Here is a 19,731-nt window from a genome sequence, read left to right as displayed (position 1 = left end):
GTTTTTGCATCTCTACACAACTTTAAAAGTAAAACTTATTGTGACACTTAATAAAAATTAATATTTAATTATTTTAGTCGTTTCGCGGCTGTGCAAGTTTGTGGAATTCTGTAGCCTTCATGTTGGGTTGGTAGTATTTTCGTTTGCGTTTCTTTTGTTCTAGGCTACAAATTTATTGTATTCTTTCTTTGTGTGCAAGCCTTTGTGACTGTGATGTAGAACTGTATGATATTCTATGTGAACTGTGTAAAGTGTATATCAGCTTACAAATATCAGCTTACAAAAAAGTGCAACACGGGTAAAAACATTACATTACTTGAATAAATTAATAGGATACTTCTTCTCTGGCCATTGTATTAATGCAATAAGTGATTTTTCTATATTTAAGATTATGATAAACATCAGGCTTTTAGAGGTAGACTTAAAATAAGAAGAAAATGAAGCTAATCGTAACAGAAAAAACATGTAAATATATTTCTGTTATGAAATTCTGTCCTCAGCTTTGATTGGTTAATTTGTTGTTTTTGTATGTACGTCAGATTACGTTTGACCGGCTCCGCCTCTCTTTTTCAGCTTTGTTGACTTGGAAACCGTCGAAGCGTTGTTGTTAAAGATGGAGGACAGCACAATCACTGCAGAGTAGATACATGCGCTAACCCTCGGCCAACTCTTCTGCTTCTTATACATACTTTTACGGACTGCTACTGTGGAGCGAGGTTTGTTTTAATACTCAGACTGTTCGTTGAAGCTCCTAAATATTATCTTACCAAATGTAGTAACGCTACAAAGTCAGTGAGCTATCAGAAGCATTTAGCAAGCTAGCTGCTAAAGTGGCTAAGGTTAGTGGTTCACACAAACTGTACTTTTTCCTATACTCTGACTTCAGCAAATTAAACACCATGGGAGACTTAATACGGTTTTGTTTTACTAGAGTGCTAAACTATATAATTAAACGCTTGGCTAGCAAAACATAGCTAACCCCGTAGAGATTTTGTTGTGCAACTTTAACGTCGTTATCCTGTATTTTTAGAATGAGAGTCTTCAGTCCTGGATTATTCTCATTTTGCGCTCGGAAAGAGAAACATCACGCTGTCTGAGAATGCCAGCAGGTAAGTTTCCTGCTGTTCCCTCCTCACTCCAATGGTGGAAGGTTCTTTAAATTAAAATAGCAATGCCGTTTTTTATCGGCTGCTCCTATTTGGGGTCGCCACAGTACATCATCTGCCTGCATCTCTCCTTATCCCTCTGCATTTCCTCCTTCACTACATTCCCGGATCTTTTCTGTAGTCTTTCTCTTTTCCTCCTGTTTGGTAGCTTTATATTTAACATATTTCCAATCTATCCGCTATCCCCTCCTCTGGACATGCCCAAACCCCCTCGGTCTTGTTTTGTTAACTTTGGTAGCGTTTCCAAACTCTTAAACCTGAGCTGACCCTATGATGTACTCATTTTTAATCCTGTCCATTCTGGTCACTCCCTTAACATGTTAGGATGCCTGGGTCGTTGACCCAGAGTTTTGAGTTTATTATATTATTTATCATTTCTAGTCTTTGGTTTCTTTCTTAGAGTTCTGTCTTATGGTTTATGCCTCTGTGTTCTATAGTTGCTCTGTCTCCCCTGTCGGCTGTATCCCCTTGTTAAGTTCGCGTCTCTGTGTTATGTTTCCTGTTTTACTTTGAAAGTCCGTGTTTCATGTTAGTGTATCTGGTTTTGCTTCTTGTCTCGTTAGCCCTGATTTGCCCCAGCTGTGTTTCCCTCCTGTCTCCCATTTCCTGATTGCTCCCTCTATGTATTTAAGCCCTGTGTTTCAGTTTGTCATTGTCGTGATCTACCCTTATCTAGCTGTGTGTTCTGTCTGCATAAGTGTATTTTGTATTCCTTGTTTTGTTACCCTTTTGAGTTCAGCATTAAAGCTGTTTTGAGTTCACGTTTTGCCTCCGAGTGTCTGCACATTGGGTCCTCCTACTACCACTCCCGCCTGCACACAGCCTTCACATAACATAACATTGTTAACATTTTCAACTCCATCACCAGCTCCAGCCCAGATTCCTGTCTTTTTCTTGGTGCCACCATCTCCAAATCATACATCATATTAGGTCTCACTAAAATGTTGCAAACCTTCCCTGTCACGCTTGTTGGTGTCCTTCTTTCCTCTCATATTTATCTCCACCCACTCCACCATGCCTGCACTCTCTTCTTCACCTCACTTGTCCCCTGTCTGTTGGATTGCTACTCTTACTTCTCTTACTTAGTGTGATGCAGTAGTGTAAAAATGCAGTCACAAGTTTTGCAAAAAGATTTGATCAATCTACAGAAGTGTTATCAACAATGTGTAGTTAATGTTATTTATCTTATAAAGTCTAATCTGCATTGTCATGTAAGCTATATAATGTTCCCTTTTATAGGTGAGAGTGAAGACCGGGCAAAAACCCGGGAAAGATTTAATGAGGTCTTCAAGAAGTACACTGAATCTGAGAAGAAAAAGTTGAAAAAGAAAAGCACTGAAACACCAGAGACTATTGTGGTATGTGTTTCTTGTGTTCTATTGATAATTTTACATCAGATGTTCTATATGTTGGCAAAAACATATAGAACTTGCAGGACATGTCTTAAAACTATTTGTGAATAGTTCAGAATCCTTGTGGATTCTGCATCTTATGTGAACAAGGCTGTCATGATGCCCCTCTTCCAAAACATACAACATGTCGGACATATTTTAATTGCGGAAGTTTAATAAATAACAAAATAAAAAGACTGTAAGTACTGACACCTCCTTCCCTTTTCCTCTTTAGCTTCAGAATCTAAAAAAAAATCTCAACCTTGAGAAGGACACAGAAGACAATGAGACCGTCCTCCAGAACACATATGACCCAGAAGAGGGCAGCCCTCACTACACTAAGAATAAAAGAAGGGAGAGAGAAATAGCAGGGAAGGTTAATTTTAACAACAATAGAAACCAAGATGAGATTAAAACATCAAAATCTAAAAGAAAAAGTAAGAGGGACCTTCCCTCTCCTCCTACGCCCGAGGACATCGGAAGTCACATCCAAGAGGATGCAAATGCACCAAAGCCTGAAATTCCATTGGATCCAGATGATTCTGTAGGTGGAAAGGCCCCAAAGCAGAAAAATAAAAAGGGAAAAAGCAAAGGAGATACAGAGGCTAAAGAAGCAAGCCAGGTGGAGGACACAGAAGATAATCTATTGCATGAATACCAGCAAAAGATAGTAAAGGAGGAGCAGAGGACTTCAAGGAGGACAAGGGTCAAAGGAGAAGATGAGAGTGCTGTCTCGCAAAGTGTTACGCTTAGCAATGATGTGGGGAAGAAGAAAAAGAAAAAGATGAAATCTGTAGTCACAGATTCAGATGCAGGGTGTGTATAACTATTAGTGTACTATGGAGTTATATTTAGTGATAAGGCAACAGTGTTTGATTTCTTTCTACTTCTTTTTTTTGCCTCCAGGGATCAAGATGAAGATACAGACCTGGATGCTGAAGTGGAAAATGAAACAGAATCCAAGGGAAAGAAGAAAAAGAAGAAGAAAAAACATGGTGATTGCACGATAATTCTCAGGATTCATCAAATTCCAGTTAAAGGTGTATAAAGGTGTTGATGGTGATCCATTTCACATTTTGTTTTCTCCCCTTGTAGTTGTCAAAGAACAGAGTGAAGCGGAGTCAGAAGCACCTCAGAAACCAGTTTTTGATGACAACCTTGTTCTTGGAGTGTACATTCACAGAACAGACCGCCTCAAGACCGACTTGATGATTTCACACCCCATGGTGAAGATCCACGTCGTTGATGAAGCCACAGGGCAATATGTGAAGAAAGAAGACTGGTGAGACATTTCTGCGATTAAGTTTAGTGTTGTGTTTCAATTTCTGGGCACATTTTTTATTTAGATATTTTTACCTTAAAATAATTGGACCATAGTTATTTGTTTTTATTTGGACCATAGTTATTTTTATTTATAAGCCACTTAACAGTGCCAAAACCTTGGAATTATAACACATTTTGCCTTCAGTTCACATTTTGTTTTTCTTTTTTGTAGTCATCGCCCCGTATCCTCATTTTATGAACAGGAAAACGTTGACCACGTTCTCCCCATCATGACCCAGCCTTATGACTTCAAGAAGAACAAATCAGTCATCCCTGAGTGGCAGGAGCAGATCATCTTCAATGAACGTTTTGGCTACTTTGTTCAACAACATGACGAAGGCCCCAAAGTCATACTGTTCTTTGAAGTAAGAGTTATTTCAATAACAGTTAATGAACCATATTTTAACATGTGTGACAATAATTTCTTTTATTGAAATGTTTTGCAAAGATCCTTGATTTTGTGACTATGGAAGAAGCAAGAGCCAACATTGATGTTGACAAGCATGACCGAGGTTTCCGAAAGATTGCCTGGGCATTTCTGAAGGTAATGTCTTTAATGTGGTCATTTAGAAAGAAAAGATTAGTCTGATTGTATTTTAATCTCCCCTGTTAATATGTATTCCCTGTTCCCCCTCCATTTTTTAGCTTGTTGGCACAAATGGTGTGCTGAATATTGACAGTAAACTTCGTCTCCAGCTCTTTTGCCCTCCACATCGGGCAAAGAGCCAACCTAAAACAGTTGAGGTGGTTGAATGGTGGAGAAAGTACCCAAGAACCAAATATGCATCTACCCTTTATGTTACAGTAAAAGGCATTAAACTCCCTGAGCATGTAAGTTAGCTGCTACTGTGTAGTTGCTGGAAGGTTAATAAATCTTCATATGTACATGGATGGATTAATGGATGGAGTATGTTGTAGCTGAGCTGGTTATGTTCTTCAGGTGGACCCTAGTATTCGGTCTATGATGGCACTGCAGGAGGAGAGAGGCAGCACCTCCTATAGTGAACTGCAGAATGAGATCACCAAGAGAAGTCTGACACAACCTCTAGACAGCAAACCTCCAATCCTGAGATGGAGCAGGCTGCCTGGTCAGGTTTGTAGAAGGGTTTAAACTGCTCCTATCAATATTACATACAAATATACATGTTTATATTTTTAGCCTGAACATGGGTAAGTACAGTAGCAAAGAGTGGCAGTTAAACACCTAAAGAGAGTTTTACTGTTGCAGATCTGTCGAATTCCTAACAAGCCAATGCTGGCATTTCGTGGGGGTCAGATGGGCTGTTTCACAGTACTCTTTTCTCACGCTGGAACCATACTGGCTGCTGCTTGTGCTGACAAAGATGCGTTCCCTGTTGTAGGTAGGTCACATCTCATTGGTCTAAAAGTCCCCCTTCTAATGCTTTGTTGACTCCAACCAGGTAATTTCTGTGCTGTTTGTATGCCATGAACACCTCTTTGATGACTTCTGGATTCTCCCATGTCTGTGCATATATATTTTTTAAAAATCAGGTAAAAAAATAATAAAAAAATAACGTGCTGTTGTTATTTCAGTGTATGAGATTCCCTCTGGCAAGGTTTTGGCTGCCTTCAATGGTCACCTCAAAATAGTGTATGATCTCTGCTGGTCCAGAGATGACCGCAGCCTTTTGTCTGCCTCCTCTGATGGAACTGTCAGGTAACTTTGTCTTTTACAATGTAAGATTAAATAAAAGTGATTAGAAGTGAATGAGGTGTCCCCGTTTCTGATAGTGACTCAGTTTTTGTATAATCTATTATATTTTAGCTCTAAATAAAGTAAGTTAACTAAGTTGTAGTGTGTGTAATACATTGCTTTTTTAAGAAATTACCTCAACAATACTGGTGATGTTCTGAATTAAAAACTAGCAAACGCATTTTTCTTTATATAAAATAGTTTTTGTATTTTACATGGTTACCCTCAGAGAGTGGAATGTAGAGAGGCTTCAAGTAACAGCCCAGAAGGTGCTCCCTCATCCATCGTTTGTGTACAGTGCTCGGTACCATCCTACAGCCCAGAACCTGGTGGTAACTGGGGGCTACGACTGCCTGATACGAGTGTGGAGAGTTGATGTCGGTGATGTGAATGGCCAGCTGCTGCAGGAGTTTGAGGGTCACAGCAGTTTCATTAACACAGTTTGCTTTGACTCCGAAGGTACTGTAAGCCCTGTTATGGAAACATGTCCCCGATGTGTGTGTGTGTGTGTGTGTGTGTGTGTGTGTGTTGTCAGGTACTGTGAGCTAGGAAAACTTGGAACAAGATAAGAGTAAATGTAGTCTCTTAAAGAATGATGTCTCTTGTATATGTTTTAATGAATCTTGTTATTAATAGCTGTAAATAAAGTGGTGATTAATGTGAACTTTATGTATAGCTCTGTTTTTATAAATCCACTGGCTCCAATTTTTTCCCAAACATTCCTGCCAGTATAACCTTTATGCCAGACTGACTGATTTGCTTTGACTTGCCTTGGACTATTTTTTTTCTATTATTAGAGTGGGTAACTGAGATTTAAATTTGTCTTAGACTGTTTACGGTCACTGTCATTTACTTCAACGCCCAGTTCAGGGAGAAGGAAAGCTGCTCTCTTTAAAGCAAAGAAACGCTCAAAGCCAGCCAACTAATTCTGGTTTTGTGTCTATGTGCCACATGTGTGCCTTTCTGTGAAGGGGTGTTGTGTTTGGTTTTACTACTCTTTTATAATGAATGTGAGGCTTGTTCTCTTGTATATCTTATGCCATACCTGATGTTGTTTTCATTGTAAATAGGTCGAAGAATGTTTTCTGGAGACAACATGGGCCTCATAATTGTGTGGAAAACCTCAGTAAATGACAGCAGGCAGCGGCAGCAGCCATGTCGCCACTGGTGTATAGAGAGGGTACAAGAATTGATACTATTCACTGCACTTTATTTAGCTAATGTTAGTTTATGGTCATTTTAAAATCCTATGTTTTCTTTTGGCAGAAAATTGATGAGAGTGATCTCAGTGGTATCCCCATCAACATGCTGCAGCTCCATCCGAATGGGCGGTGCCTGCTCATACATGCCAAAGACAGTGTACTGAGGATGATGGATTTGAGAATGTAAGACGAAATTAGAAAACTATTGTGTGAAATTGTAGAAAATAAAAATAAATAGATAAAAAATAGAGAGATAATAAAGCAAAGTCAAATATTACAGTATTGTATTATACTTTACATATAAATGAGGAGTAATTATTATATTATGTGTGTTTGAATATGTGTTTGGGCTTTCCCTCTTTAAGTCTGGCTGTAAAGAAATACACTGGAGCCATTAACTACAGAGAGAGGATTTACAGTACTTTTACACCATGTGGGAACTTCATCTTTTCTGGCAGTGAGGATGGGATGGCGTATGTCTGGAATACTGATACAGGTGAGCATGAAATTTTTATTTTTTCCTGTAACAAAGAAACTAGTCGGTTCTTAATGTTTTTGACAGTATTCTGCATAGTTGCTCTAGCCGTTTGTTTTCCCAGGTGATCAAGTTGCAGTATATTCAGAGCTTTGTTACCCCACGGCTCTCCACGGCGTGTCATTTCACCCCTACGAGAACATGGTAGCTTTCTGTGCCTTCGGTCAGAGCCAGCCTGTCCACGTGTACCTGTATGACCGCAAAGGTTTGTGTTTTCTTTGACAAAAGAAGAAGTTAGTCAGTAGTATTGTACAGACTTGCACAGCTTTATTTCTGCCTTATTTTTCTCCTATTTTTTCTAGTTTCCCAGATGGAGGTGCGCAGTATAAAAGCAGCAAGCAGATCAGCTTCTGAAGATATCAGAACTGTTATAAACACACCTGACCCTCTAGCTTTGCAGGACACATCTATTTCTGCAGCCATGGATCAGTTTGCCCAAGCAACAAGACTTGCACTGAAAATGCAGTGTGTGAAGGAACAACTGGACTCAGTTCTGGTAAATCCTCATAACGCTGTGTTAATTTTTAAATGTAGAGTGAAATAAGTGTGCAGGTAAATTAACTGAAATTCTTAGAAAAGGATTTTACATATTTTTTTCAGGAACCACGTCAAAGATCTTCTGCTTCTGGATTCATTTATGAGCAAGGTACTCTAAGCAGTTTAGATGAGAAGGACTTTTTATAATTAGCTATATTATATTTGGTATTTTAACCTATTTTTCTGGTTTGCAGATAAATTAAGCAGTACTCACACAGGCCGGAGCTTCACATCAGATGTTGGCACAGTGAGTTTTTATCAATACTATATCAAAATACACACCTTTGTATACTGAAGCATTGCTGAGGTCACAGATGGTGAACAAGCTTTATGAGCCTTTTCTGTCAATATTGATTTTGTTTTCTGTAATCTGCCTCCAATCAGTTTATTGTTCAGTTGCCCTCAATGTGTTGAGAAGGGAAACCGCATAGAACCGGGTTTATATACTATACATTTTTTCCCTTTGTGTAATATGCTAATCCCGCTCTGTGTTAATTTATATTTTCATATTTGAAAGAAATGTTTAGATTTCTATTTAACCTTGATTTTAAATCGGTGTTCCTGACAGTGAGAATTGCATTAGAGGGTTTACATGAAATGCACAAATGTAAATTTTACTTTTATTATAATGTAAGACAGAAAATTACGGCTATTTTGAATTGCATTAATTAATTTATTGCACCTTAATGCTGTTATATATTTATTTATTCGTTTTTATTTACAGACAGGATTAAATGCCTCACTCCCACCTCCATCTCTCCTGTCACCACACTCCAGACTGAAGCTTACTGGAGCTCTGGCAGAGCAGCTTATCCCACAGGCTTCTCTGAGCACTCAGCCCCGTAAGTGGCTTTTTTCAGTTAATCACACAGTTATTTGTCTTTAACCAGTGAATGGCTTCAATTGAGCTGTGTAACTGAATTCAAATGATTATGAAGATTATAACTGTGCCACGTACAACTTGGGCCAAGTCCTTTCAGCACTGGGCAGCATGTACGTTATGAACAGAAACACAGAAGGACTGCTGGCAATTGTTACCCATCTCTTGAAGTGACTACTACAAACTGCAGTTACTGTAGTAATGTATAATATTTACCGTGGTAATACATAAAATATTACTGCAATTTCAATTCTTGATATTTTTACTTATACTTTTAGGTGGGTTCAGTCCTGTCGGTCATCTTCTAAAAGGTGCTTCATCTTTTAGACTACAGACGGTAAGATTTTGTAATGTTTCCAATTAATCTTAATGCTGCTGAGATAGGCAAGGACAGCAGGGGTGTCTGCCTGCTTGTTGCTATAAGAAAGAAGTTATTTCCTTTTTTCCTTGTCAGACTCTTTTTGACCACGTCTCTTCAGGGATCCACGTAGAAACAGATTCTGCACCTGTTCAGCAAGTAGTAAGTATCCAGTGTAATTTAAAGCTCAGTCGCAGCCTTATTTCACACTTATTCAACTGTCCTACCTCTCTGTTCCATTCCTAGGTTGTTTCTCTTTATGATTACAAAGCAAATCGCTCTGATGAATTGACCATTCGCCGTGGTGATGTCATCCAAGTACTGTACAAAGACAACGAGAACTGGTGGTTTGGACGCCTTGAAAACGGGCAGCAGGGATATTTTCTTGCTTCTTACGTAGCAGATCAGAGTAGGTGGATTATCTTTTTTGTGGTAGATATGTCTTTAAAAAAATGTTTATAAAAATGATAAAAACATGTTATTGTTGTAGGAGGTTACAATGAAGAGGTGACTCACATGGCTTTGTCTAAAGAGCCTGATGAGAGGTCAACACCCACTAGGGTAAGAGAACAAAAAACCAGAGTGGCGTCTGACCCGGATGTGGTCATTAATGTATTTTGGCTAAAAGATGAAGTGGGGGTGGAGTTTACATCTCATTAATTAATCTTTTTATACCCACTGTAGGCCTTTTGTCAAAAAAATTGTCAGCTTGATTTCATGTCAGCAACAAAAAAGAAGAGAAGACCGAAAAATATCAATATATTGCTCTGTGGTTCCTGGTTCTCCTTTTACATACTACAGCTACAACAACATTTTGAACAGCAGTGGTCTTCGTCATTCCACCTTTTGTGCATGACAATAAGAGATTTGGAAGAAAATATCAGTTTCTGTATTTTTCTGTCTTCTGATGCAAATCTAGCTGTAGCTACAACTTCCATGTTCTGTTGTAAGCAGCTATTTTGGCGAAACTACGACAAACCATGAGTCATTTTAAAGCCTACAGTGGGCAAGTGTCACTTTGATAGCTTTTCATTTCCTGTTCCCATAGACCATCACTTTTTTCTTTATACTCATATCTCCCAGGTGTCTGCTGCTATTAGTTCTTCTGGAGAACTTAGGTTTCTTTCCGAGCCGACGCTTTCCGACACAGAACCTGAGATGGCAGTTACTAGGTAAGTGGCTCTCGTTGCTTCACTTCTAACTACTTCTAACTACACAGGCTGATGAAGCTGTATTGCGGTGGAGAGATATTGAGTGCTGATTGTGAAATACGTTTCCTCCATAGAAGTAGAAGAAAAAAGAAGGTGAAAAAACCACGAGTCCCTGCAGCTTCCTCTCAAGCCACGTTTTCAGATGCAGACGCATCAGCGTCGACCAGTAGCACCAGGAGGATAGGCAGATCAGCAGGGCGACCTCTGCCAAAGAGGCCAACAGACCACACAAACGGTGCCTTTGAGCCTGATCCATAAACTCATGGAAACAAACAGCAACCGTATGTCTGCTTTATTCTGATTTTTATTTCAGCTGTGATCTATTTTTTACTTTTTTTTGTTTGTAGATATTTTTTTAGTTTTGAAAAGTCACAGTTTGTATTGCACCTAATACAGATTAAATTTGTTAAATATGTTTATAAAAATATTGTAATTGTATAATGCTGATAAACATATTTTTTGTACATTGAGTATTTTGAATAACTTATCTATGTAAGAAAACAGATAATACTGTGTAAATGTATGTAATATTGTAATTCCACTTGATTACCCTGGAAGAGATTTAAAAGTTTTACATATATATATATTTCTTCACAACATAAAAAAAATCCTTTATAGTTTTATTTCCATTTTTATAATAAGCAGTCTTTGCAGTCCCTTATATTGTCACATTTGAATGCTAATGTACAAAAAATGAGTGAAAAAACCTCAATATCAGTGTTAAATAAATCTATAATGCAGGCAGAAAAGAAGGTAAAACATTCAACATTTCTAACTGCAGTGAAATCTGCAATAAATTCCCTGTTTGAAGAATTAGCACAGTATGAAAGGTTCATTACGACCTGTATAACTGTTATATAACATGATTTTTAGAGGTAATCGGATGTTGATGAAACATTTACATTCAGATGCACCACCTTAAATCAGTACACGTGCACTGCTTTACTTTTAAGCCACTGGCCATAAAAACTCATTCTTACTAACCAAACTGTGGGTGGCTGGTGTTATTGTGTGTGAGTCATCATGGCAGTGTTGGAGAAACTATTACAAGGCAGTTTAAAGTACTTTGGCAGGTGTTCGTGTCTGTGGATACCTGCATGGGAGTCTAACTTGTTGTTTACATTTTAATGTGCATGTTGTTCCCCAAATAAATGATCAAATATATCTGGGAACCCGTTGGGAATGCAGCTGGACCCACTCCATGAATGTATCTAGCTTTTTTCTTAAAATACCTCTTAGGCAGTTCCCACTATAGCACATGCCCTAGGACCAGATAAAAATAACTAAAAGACTCAACATTAAAACAATATCAGCCCGATAACAAATAATGACTGATAAGATGTTTAAAAAGTTGTGTAACTTGGAGCTGGAACACAGGATCATAGGAGAGGGGTTCTTTCATCTGCTTCTTGGCTGTTTTCTTGGACCCTTAAATTTAAACGTTTAAAAAAGAGTTACCATTTTTGCTGTTGTTGCAGACAGCACAAATGTTTAAAAAAACCCAAAATAATTCTATTTAGAAGAAATTATAGATCTTGAGGTTATACATGTATAACCTCTGAGTAGCACAAATGAGTGTCACAGTATGGGAATGCCTCCTGTAGGACCTCATCAGAAGCTCAAATGCCATTATGCACCTGCCTATGTCAAGAGGGGCCATGGCCTCAATATATAATAGGCTGAAATAGTGTCACATGCCATTCAAAACAAGCTCACCTTTTTTATTTTTTATAGAGGATGGTCTGGTGAGACACTCATGCTATTCGGAGAACCAGGGTTATATACATAACCTTAAGTTCTCTTTCAAAGCATTTGTTTGGTGAACAAAGAACCTGTACTGAGGACTGAATGCACTAAGTTAGGTGCTGTCACATCTAGCTTGTAAAACCTAGCAAATGTGTGAGATGAGGCCCAGCATGGAGTTGCACACACCTCCTGGATGAAACTCCCTTAGAGAGAGCCTATAAGGTAGCCAGGCCCCAAGTGGAATGTGCATGGAGGCCAGCTGGTAAAAGGCAGGCAATACTATTGGGGAACATGTACTGATAACCTTTGGGATGAAGATGAGGTCAAGATGGGCTGGAAAGCAGCTAAAAACATCTCAGCCAGTCAACGTTTCTCTTGCCAGCACAGCGCTGTCAGGAGGGCCACTGGTGGAAAAGTATAGAGGAGGGTTGAAGCCTCTAGTCTGTGTTCAGTGGGTTGCCCCTGGACAGAAAATCTGCTGCAAGGACAGTGGACAGTTTAGCTTAAACCCAACAGCACAGTTATCGACAACCTTCTGTAAGAAGTGAGAAGAGTTTTTGAATGACATCTGACACTATGTCAGTCTATTATATAGGGAGGCCCTAGCCCCTCCTGACATGAGCGTCACTTAAAAAGCCTGTAAGAGCTAACGTAATGGCATTTCAGCTTCTGATGAGGTCACATAGAAGGCGTTCCCATAGCGAGAAACGAAATGAATACTATGAAAGAGAACTTATTATGTTCATTTAAAGTTTATGCCTACCTTTGTCGTTTTGTCCGTTGACAGAGAGAATACATGAAGATGAGAAATGCCTGAGGACAGAGTGATCATTAACATTGTATTGACATAAAATATCTAAACGCTGCAGCCACTGATACTTACACCCAAAAATGCCAACCCTCCTTGGACTACAGCAGCCCATTCAAAGCTGAGATGTTGAACAATAATTCCTCCCACAATGGGGCCATAAAACGTCCTTAAAAACAAACTCAGAATTAGAGCCAAAATCACGGCACTAAAAAGCTAAATGCCAGGAAAGAGATAAATTAGGGACTCACCCAGTGCACCACACTGCTTCATATAACCCGGACACCATTCCAAGTGTACTTAGCCCCTCTTCAAATCCTATTTCACTATGAGGAAAAACAAAATTGTAGAATATTTGTTTCATCCAGCCATATTTATGAAAAAAAAACAAACACAAAAAACAAACTGTAGTTCATTAATGTTGAGCATTATGTGAAGCAACTCACTCTGCACATGAAATGAGCTCAGGGAATATGGGGATTACACTCATTGCCAGAGAAAACCCAATTAGACCAAGCATGACGACCAGCAACCACAGCTGACTAAATGTAAAAAAAACGAAAGGATACAGAAGTTTGGCTTTTTAAGGCAAAGAGATTAATTCAGTATATGACTTGTCGAAGCAACATATGTCCCACTCCCCTTGCAGTGGTGTAGATTTTAAATACCAGGGCTTAACCATCCAAAGTAACCGACCTATGTGTCAATGATAGGGAGACAGACATAATAGTGAAGTTGCCAAGAGCAGAGGCAGTGAAGGTGAATGAATTTAAATAACTGGATTCAACCATCCAAAGCAATGAACAATGAAGAAGAGAGTAGAGACAGGAGGGAGTGGTGGAAATGAGTTTTAGGGGGTGATTTGTGACAGAAGGAGAGCAGTGAGAAGCACTGACCAATACTCAGAACAATGGCAAGTCCAAGGAACTCAGTAAACTTAAACCTAGAAATTGAGACCGTAAAGTAATTAGCACAATATTTAGTGTTATTTAATAACATTTAAAGTAGAGTTAATTCCTCACAAATTTTTGTACAACGGGCTTTCTTTTTTGCTACCACAGGAGTCGCTCCCTGCTAGCCGTGAAAAATAATGCAGGTTTAAGACACTTCCAAAATGGCAATGTCATATTTTTATTCACAGTGTGACTGTTACCTGGCAGGTGCAATTATTTCCTGGAATTAGACATTGTAAAAATGACGTTAGTAAAGTCTACTCCAATCTCTCCTCTGACATGACTCTTGGCTCAGAGGGGGATACACATATTTCTTAAAATGTCCATCATTTTTAAATACAGAAGTGTTAATTTTACCTGAATCCCACACTAACCTCTGGATGTGAAGAAAAGGGGCGGGACCAAGCAGACAGAAGCCAATTGTAGCAGCGATGCCACCTGTCACCAAGAAAGCGACCCTAGTAGCCTGGTGCACAAGATCAAAATTTTTTTTAAAAGAAAAGAAAAAAGATAATTATACACATTTAGCCATTTTGATTGCTTGGATACATACAGGATATTTATCTGTGAAATACCCCATCAGCGGTGATGCCAGAATATACACTAAAGGCAAACCAAGCATTATTAGTCCCACGTAGCCATTTGAGAGACCAAACTAAGGATGATGGATAGGGAAAAAACGTTGATCAAGGAATCTACAAAAACTCTAGGAAACGTAAGCTGACTTTATCATAAAGGATATCATTACCCTGTTAATAGCAAACAGTGACAAAGTGGCGTCCAAAAAGCCCACACCTGCACTCAGAGTGAATATCACATAGCAAACCAGGATTGTTTTCATGTGGGTGAGTAGTCGAAAGAATGAATCCTTCGATGGGACTGCCTCTGAGAGGAGGGAAGCATAAAATTACAGCTCAGTTATAATGTGAGAAAAATGAAAAAACACAAAATGGCAATTTTAAATAATAAACCAAACAATACACCTAAATCTCAAGTGTTACATACCAATGGATGGCAGGACGTAAATGTTGAAAGGAACCATAATCAACATCAAGCATCCAAGAAACAAAAAAGGGACATTGTATCCAAAAGTCTGGTAGAGCCACCCTCCCAGTGGTGGTCCCAGGATAAGGCCGAGTCCTGCAAAAATCTCCAAAATACCCTAAAACAGTATTGACCCAGATTACTATACTGTGGGAATTTCTTACATCATAGCCAAGAGCCACTTGTTTTGTGAGAGATACAAAACAACTTAAACCTATAATGCTGTTTGTTTTCTCGTGATTCTAATGTCTAAACAGCATTCCAGTCTGACAAGTTTGTCCACCCTCACCATAACAGTTGCCACATTGTTTGGGAATATTTTTGCTGTGATGGCGAAAGCAGACATTGTAGCAGCGCCAAAGCCGACAGCATCAAGCGACCTCACAACAAAGCACAGACTGATGAATATAGGTCCTGCAGGAGCCCGATCAAGAAACCTGCAAAGAAGACAAGAGCCAGCAAGTGTCAAACAGAATAGAAAGATTAAAGGAAATGCAGATGAAATAAATAAGCTCAGAGGAACTGTGTGTGATCTGAAACAAAGGTGATTGTGCTATGGTCTCTGGGCCTTGGCCCCAGAGGGGTTCTTCCTCATTTTGTATCTTTGTATTAGGGTTCTGTATTCATGGAATCTAGCTTTTTATTCACATTGTGATTTCTTTGTTTTTATTTGTCCTGTTTATTTCCTGACGCTTCATATAATTTCCTTTGGTGTTTTTTATACCTTCAGTTCTTTAGGTTCATTAAACTGATCTCCTTTTGATTCTGTTCCTCCAGTCTTGTCTTTCTTGTCTTATTCTTTCTGTGTTGTCGTATTATCTTTCCCCATGAACTTTGTTATATTGTCCGTCATGGTTTGTCTTGAACCTTTTGTGTCCTTATGAGTGGGCAACGTTAAAGCTATATTTTGAGTTTACGCCTTAGTTCCAGAGTTTTGCATTTGGTTCCACAATCTGCCTGCTACACAGCTCTTATGTGACAGATGAAAAAATTAACAGGAATGTTAACCTTAAGTTATTTTTTTTTATCCTCATTAAAACCAACAATGCGCCAGCCTTAAAAAAAACCCCCAAACTTTACAAGTTCCCTAGTGTGCTTGCTGTTCACAGTCTGTGCTCCAACTGAAGTTATAAATGGATTATAACGGTGTACTTTCATTTTACTGAATTCCTAGACTCCCTTTTAAGCAGCTTGGCACAGTATTGTTTTGGCAGATTTGCCTACACAAGTTTGGAACTATTTTCTGCTGTGGATTTAATCATCACTCCAACCAGTTTGTGTATTTACAGCAGAACAATATGTATATGGATATACAACTGTGTGCTAAACATTGTGGCTAATGGATCTGTTTTCATTTTGTTTATTCAGCACAAAACATTATTTTTTACATGAATAAATTCATTGTTAGTTTGGTATTTTCAGGAAATTTGTGGGAGATGAGTGTGGCGGGGTGTTGTTTGTTTTTCGGCTGCTGAAGAGGGATAGGGCAGCAGGAGGCAGTGCCAGGGGAGGATGGCTGACAGCTGGTAACCACTGTTTAATCATGCCTCGCGTATTTAAGCAGCACGCTGAGTCGGAGAGCAGCAGCAGCAGCAACTCGCTGAGTCATGCTGAAAAGCGAACTCCAAAAGCACACTGAAAAGGTGTGTGTAAAACAAATAAAGTGACAGAACGTCAGCATGATCCTTGGAGTTGTTGGGTCCTTTTGTCACAATGAGAATCTGGACTTTTTCCAATTTTATCATTATCATAGTTAATACAAAACACAGGTCACTTACCCAAATATAATAGTGCAGCACGATGATACAAAAAGTCCTGCAATAAGCATGAACTTAGCACCAATCTGGACAATCTGATACACAAAGAATGGGTCAGTTGCACTGTTACAGACTCTCTGGTTACACCTGTGCTGCAAATCGCCATGCATATGGCATGAAATGAAAGTGTATACTTACATATTTTCCCAGTATCAATGAACTAATTAAATTGGAGACAGCATAACACCCAAATATGAGACCAACTACAGTCTGACTGGCTCCTTTCTTTACTGCCTAAATATTAAAACAGGACAACAGATAAAGTTAGGGCATCTACATAACGACAACAAAAACAGCAAGGATAATATAATGCCTTTTTACCTAACCAGCTTGTTGTGCCACTCTTTTCCAACATTTGCATTTCGAGCTCATGACAGATCTTAAGTTGAATGGCTGATTACAAAAGAGCCAGTCTTCACTGGTCTTCAGGGAGGATGTCTGTTGGTAGCGCATGACTACTCATTCATTGCCTTCAGAAGACATTACGGAGTTCTTAAGCTAAACAATAGTCTAATCTGTGAACTGTACAACTACATGGGAGCACAAATACATTTTAGAAGAAGGAAATGATTGTTCCTAGTTTCCTCTGGCTAGAAAAGATTTGTTTGCAGATATATGAACTTGCATGTATGAGAGAACGTGTTTTATTTCTTCAGTCAAAAGCAGCATTCATAAGCTCATTTTTTAAAGTTTTTATTATCTTGAACCTTTAATCTCTTGTGCTGTAACATGTGATTTGTACCCTATGATGCTGGCTTCCTTGAACTTACCTCGGTGGGAAAAAATGGGCCCAATATTGAGTAGCAAATCATAGAGGCAAAATTCACAGATGCCACTGATATTAAGGTGAGAATCTCTTTTCTTGTGAACCTCTGAGGAGGATCTGTTGATTCAGCTGTGGTGTTGTTATCTGTGTTGTTATCTGAAGAGAAAACGGGAAGAGAAACATGAATAATGAGATTAGGTCATGCTGAGTTGAAACAACATAAAGTTCGTGGTTAAACTTTTGGCAGAGATAAGAAAAAAAGTCAAGAGGTCAGCTAAGTTGAGCTGAGTATCTGCCAACAATTCTTAGTTTATTTTACACAGTAATTTAATTTCCACAGGGTACAAAGGTCACAAACCTCTCGTCGGAGGATCCGCATGTTGATCCATTTTCAGTATTCAGGGGTCTGTATCCAGTGACTGAGAAATGCAGACGGTGACAGAACAACTGAAAGAGCAGAGGGTAAATCCTGACAAGTAAATACCTTCTGACAGCCTCCTCCCCTAGGTGACTACAGTCATGAGAATGGACTACCTGGCAGCACTTCCAGACTAACCCTCTTCTTCTTCTAAGTAATAACTAAGTTAGTCCCATCCCATTACTGCCCTCCGCAGTCTGGCAGATTAAAGTAAACCGATATATGTACAAATATGTCGTCTTTCTATGTAGACTTTGGATGTTCTCCCCATGTTTGCGTGGGTTCTCTCCAGGTACTCCACCTTCCTCCCACAGTCCAAAGACATGCAGTTAGTGGAGTTAGGTCAATCTAAATTGCCCATAGTTGTGAATGTGAGTGCGAATGGTTGTCTGTCTCTCTGTGGTTCAAGCTGGCGACATGTCCAGGATGTATCCCACCTCTTGCCCTATGGTAACTGGAACAGCCCCCCCCCCCCATTTAATACTGATTTTACAGCTGTGTTCCTGACAGTGAGAATTACATTAGGTTTACATGAAATCCACAAATTTAAATATTACTTTTAGATTTTATTATAATGAAAGACAGTGAATAGAAATATGTGAGTAAACATGATACATTCAGTAACATAGATGATATGTTGATGATATAAATATAAGCATGGGCAAATTATTTAAATATTTTATTAAATTATTGCCATTTTGAATTATTATGCAAGTTACTTGAGTTTTGTTATATTTATTTTGCAGACAGGATTAAATGCCTCACTCCCACCTCCATCTCTCCCATCACCACACTCCAGACTGCAGCTCACTGGAGCTCTGGCAGAGCAGCTTATCCCACAGGCTTCTCTGAGCACTCAGCCCCGTAAGTGGCTTTTTTCAGTTAATCACACAGTTATTTGTCTTTAACCAGTGAATGGCTTCAATGGAGCTGTGTAACTGAAATGATTATGAAGATTATAACTGTGCTATGTACAACTTGGGCCTGAGTCCTTTCAGCACAGGGCAGGATGTACGCTATGAACAGAAACACATATGGACTCCTGGCAATTGTTACCCATCTCTTGAAGTGACTACTACAAATTGCAGTTACTGATATAATGTATAATATTTACCGTGGTAATCCATAAAATATTAATTCAGTTTCAATGATTGATGTTTTTTTCTTATACTTTTAGGTGGGTTCAGTCCTGTCGGTCATCTTCTAAAAGGTGCTTCGTCTTTTAGACTACAGACGGTAAGATTTTGTAATGTTTCCAATTAATTTTAATGTTGCTAAGATACGCAAGGACTGCAGTGGTGTCTGCCATCTAAAATTGCTGCTACAAGAATTAAATAATGTCCTTTTTTCTTTGTCAGACTCTTCTTGACTCTTCAGGGATCCACGTAGAAACAGATTCTGCACCTGTTCAGCAAGTAGTAAGTATCCAGTGTAATTTAAAGCTCAGCCGCAGCCTTATTTCACACTTATTCAACTGTCCTACCTCTCTGATCTTTTCCTAGGTTGTTTCTCTTTATGATTACAAAGCAAATCGCTCTGATGAATTGACCATTCGCCGTGGTGCTGCTGTGATATTATTATTATTGTGATATATTTTTAGTATTGAAAAGTTGAAAAGCTGAATTGGGAAAAACAAAATTACAAAATTATTTCAATTATGTAAAGCTGATAAGCATATTTTTTGTACATTGAATATTTTGAATAACTTATCTATGTAAGAAAACTCATGTCATATTGTAATTCGACTTGATTAACCTGTAAGAGAGGATTTATATATATATTTCTTTACAATAACAAAAAAAATTAATTTATAGTTGTATTTCCATTTTTTATTAATAATCAGTCTTTGCAGTCCCTTACAT

General features: G+C 38.7%; 2 protein-coding genes across 4 annotated transcripts; one reads left to right on the top strand and one right to left on the bottom strand.

Annotated features, from left to right (window-relative positions):
• The first annotated feature begins 575 nt into the window (after positions 1–575).
• ahi1 (Abelson helper integration site 1) lies at positions 576–19,473 on the top strand. Of its 3 annotated transcripts, XM_031737122.2 has the most exons (27): positions 576–716; positions 1,031–1,109; positions 2,406–2,524; positions 2,793–3,373; positions 3,464–3,552; positions 3,653–3,839; positions 4,053–4,245; positions 4,329–4,424; positions 4,526–4,711; positions 4,821–4,973; positions 5,109–5,241; positions 5,435–5,558; positions 5,824–6,053; positions 6,665–6,774; positions 6,861–6,979; positions 7,162–7,292; positions 7,396–7,536; positions 7,634–7,827; positions 7,932–7,977; positions 8,063–8,115; positions 8,593–8,710; positions 9,027–9,085; positions 9,203–9,268; positions 9,353–9,515; positions 9,597–9,667; positions 10,190–10,278; positions 10,392–11,481. In XM_031737122.2, the coding sequence occupies exons 2-27, from the start codon at positions 1,100–1,102 to the stop codon at positions 10,573–10,575; spliced, it is 3,645 nt and encodes a 1,214-aa protein (XP_031592982.1). In that variant the 5' UTR covers positions 576–716; positions 1,031–1,099; the 3' UTR covers positions 10,576–11,481. The 3 variants fall into 3 exon arrangements, with proteins under 3 accessions (XP_031592982.1, XP_039459672.1, XP_039459673.1); XM_039603738.1 differs by lacking the exons at positions 8,593–8,710; positions 9,027–9,085; positions 9,203–9,268; ... (2 more) ...; positions 10,190–10,278; positions 10,392–11,481 and adding exons at positions 18,616–18,733; positions 19,047–19,105; positions 19,228–19,287; positions 19,372–19,473; XM_039603739.1 differs by lacking the exons at positions 8,593–8,710; positions 9,027–9,085; positions 9,203–9,268; ... (2 more) ...; positions 10,190–10,278; positions 10,392–11,481 and adding an exon at positions 18,616–18,792.
• On the bottom strand, positions 11,611–17,898 carry LOC116318176 (MFS-type transporter SLC18B1-like). Its single transcript, XM_031737124.2, has 14 exons — positions 17,810–17,898; positions 17,456–17,607; positions 16,824–16,919; positions 16,647–16,720; positions 15,158–15,305; positions 14,830–14,986; positions 14,573–14,709; positions 14,378–14,479; positions 14,199–14,290; positions 13,318–13,413; positions 13,123–13,197; positions 12,947–13,040; positions 12,827–12,876; positions 11,611–11,745 (listed from the first exon to the last, which is right to left on the bottom strand). The coding sequence occupies exons 1-14, from the start codon at positions 17,838–17,840 to the stop codon at positions 11,697–11,699; spliced, it is 1,353 nt and encodes a 450-aa protein (XP_031592984.2). The 5' UTR covers positions 17,841–17,898; the 3' UTR covers positions 11,611–11,696.
• Positions 19,474–19,731: the final 258 nt, after the last annotated feature.

Source organism: Oreochromis aureus, linkage group 19, assembly GCF_013358895.1.
Source record: "Oreochromis aureus strain Israel breed Guangdong linkage group 19, ZZ_aureus, whole genome shotgun sequence".
Lineage (NCBI taxonomy): Eukaryota > Metazoa > Chordata > Actinopteri > Cichliformes > Cichlidae > Oreochromis > Oreochromis aureus.
The sequence above is the reverse complement of the archived record's forward strand: the minus strand, read 5'-3'. Positions and strand labels throughout refer to the sequence as shown.

Excerpts from the sequence above, each read along its gene's own strand:
- LOC116318176 (XM_031737124.2), bottom strand. The coding sequence starts at position 17,840 with ATGGATCAACATGCGGATCCTCCGACGAGAG. Across the intron at positions 17,608-17,809 it reads TGCGGATCCTCCGACGAGAG|ATAACAACACAGATAACAAC; the intron begins GTTTGTGACCTT and ends TTTTCTCTTCAG. Across the intron at positions 12,877-12,946 it reads GAGGGTTGGCATTTTTGGGT|GCATTTCTCATCTTCATGTA; the intron begins GTAAGTATCAGT and ends CTCTGTCCTCAG.
- ahi1 (XM_031737122.2), top strand. Across the intron at positions 3,553-3,652 it reads AAAGAAGAAGAAAAAACATG|TTGTCAAAGAACAGAGTGAA; the intron begins GTGATTGCACGA and ends CTCCCCTTGTAG. Across the intron at positions 7,537-7,633 it reads GTACCTGTATGACCGCAAAG|TTTCCCAGATGGAGGTGCGC; the intron begins GTTTGTGTTTTC and ends TATTTTTTCTAG.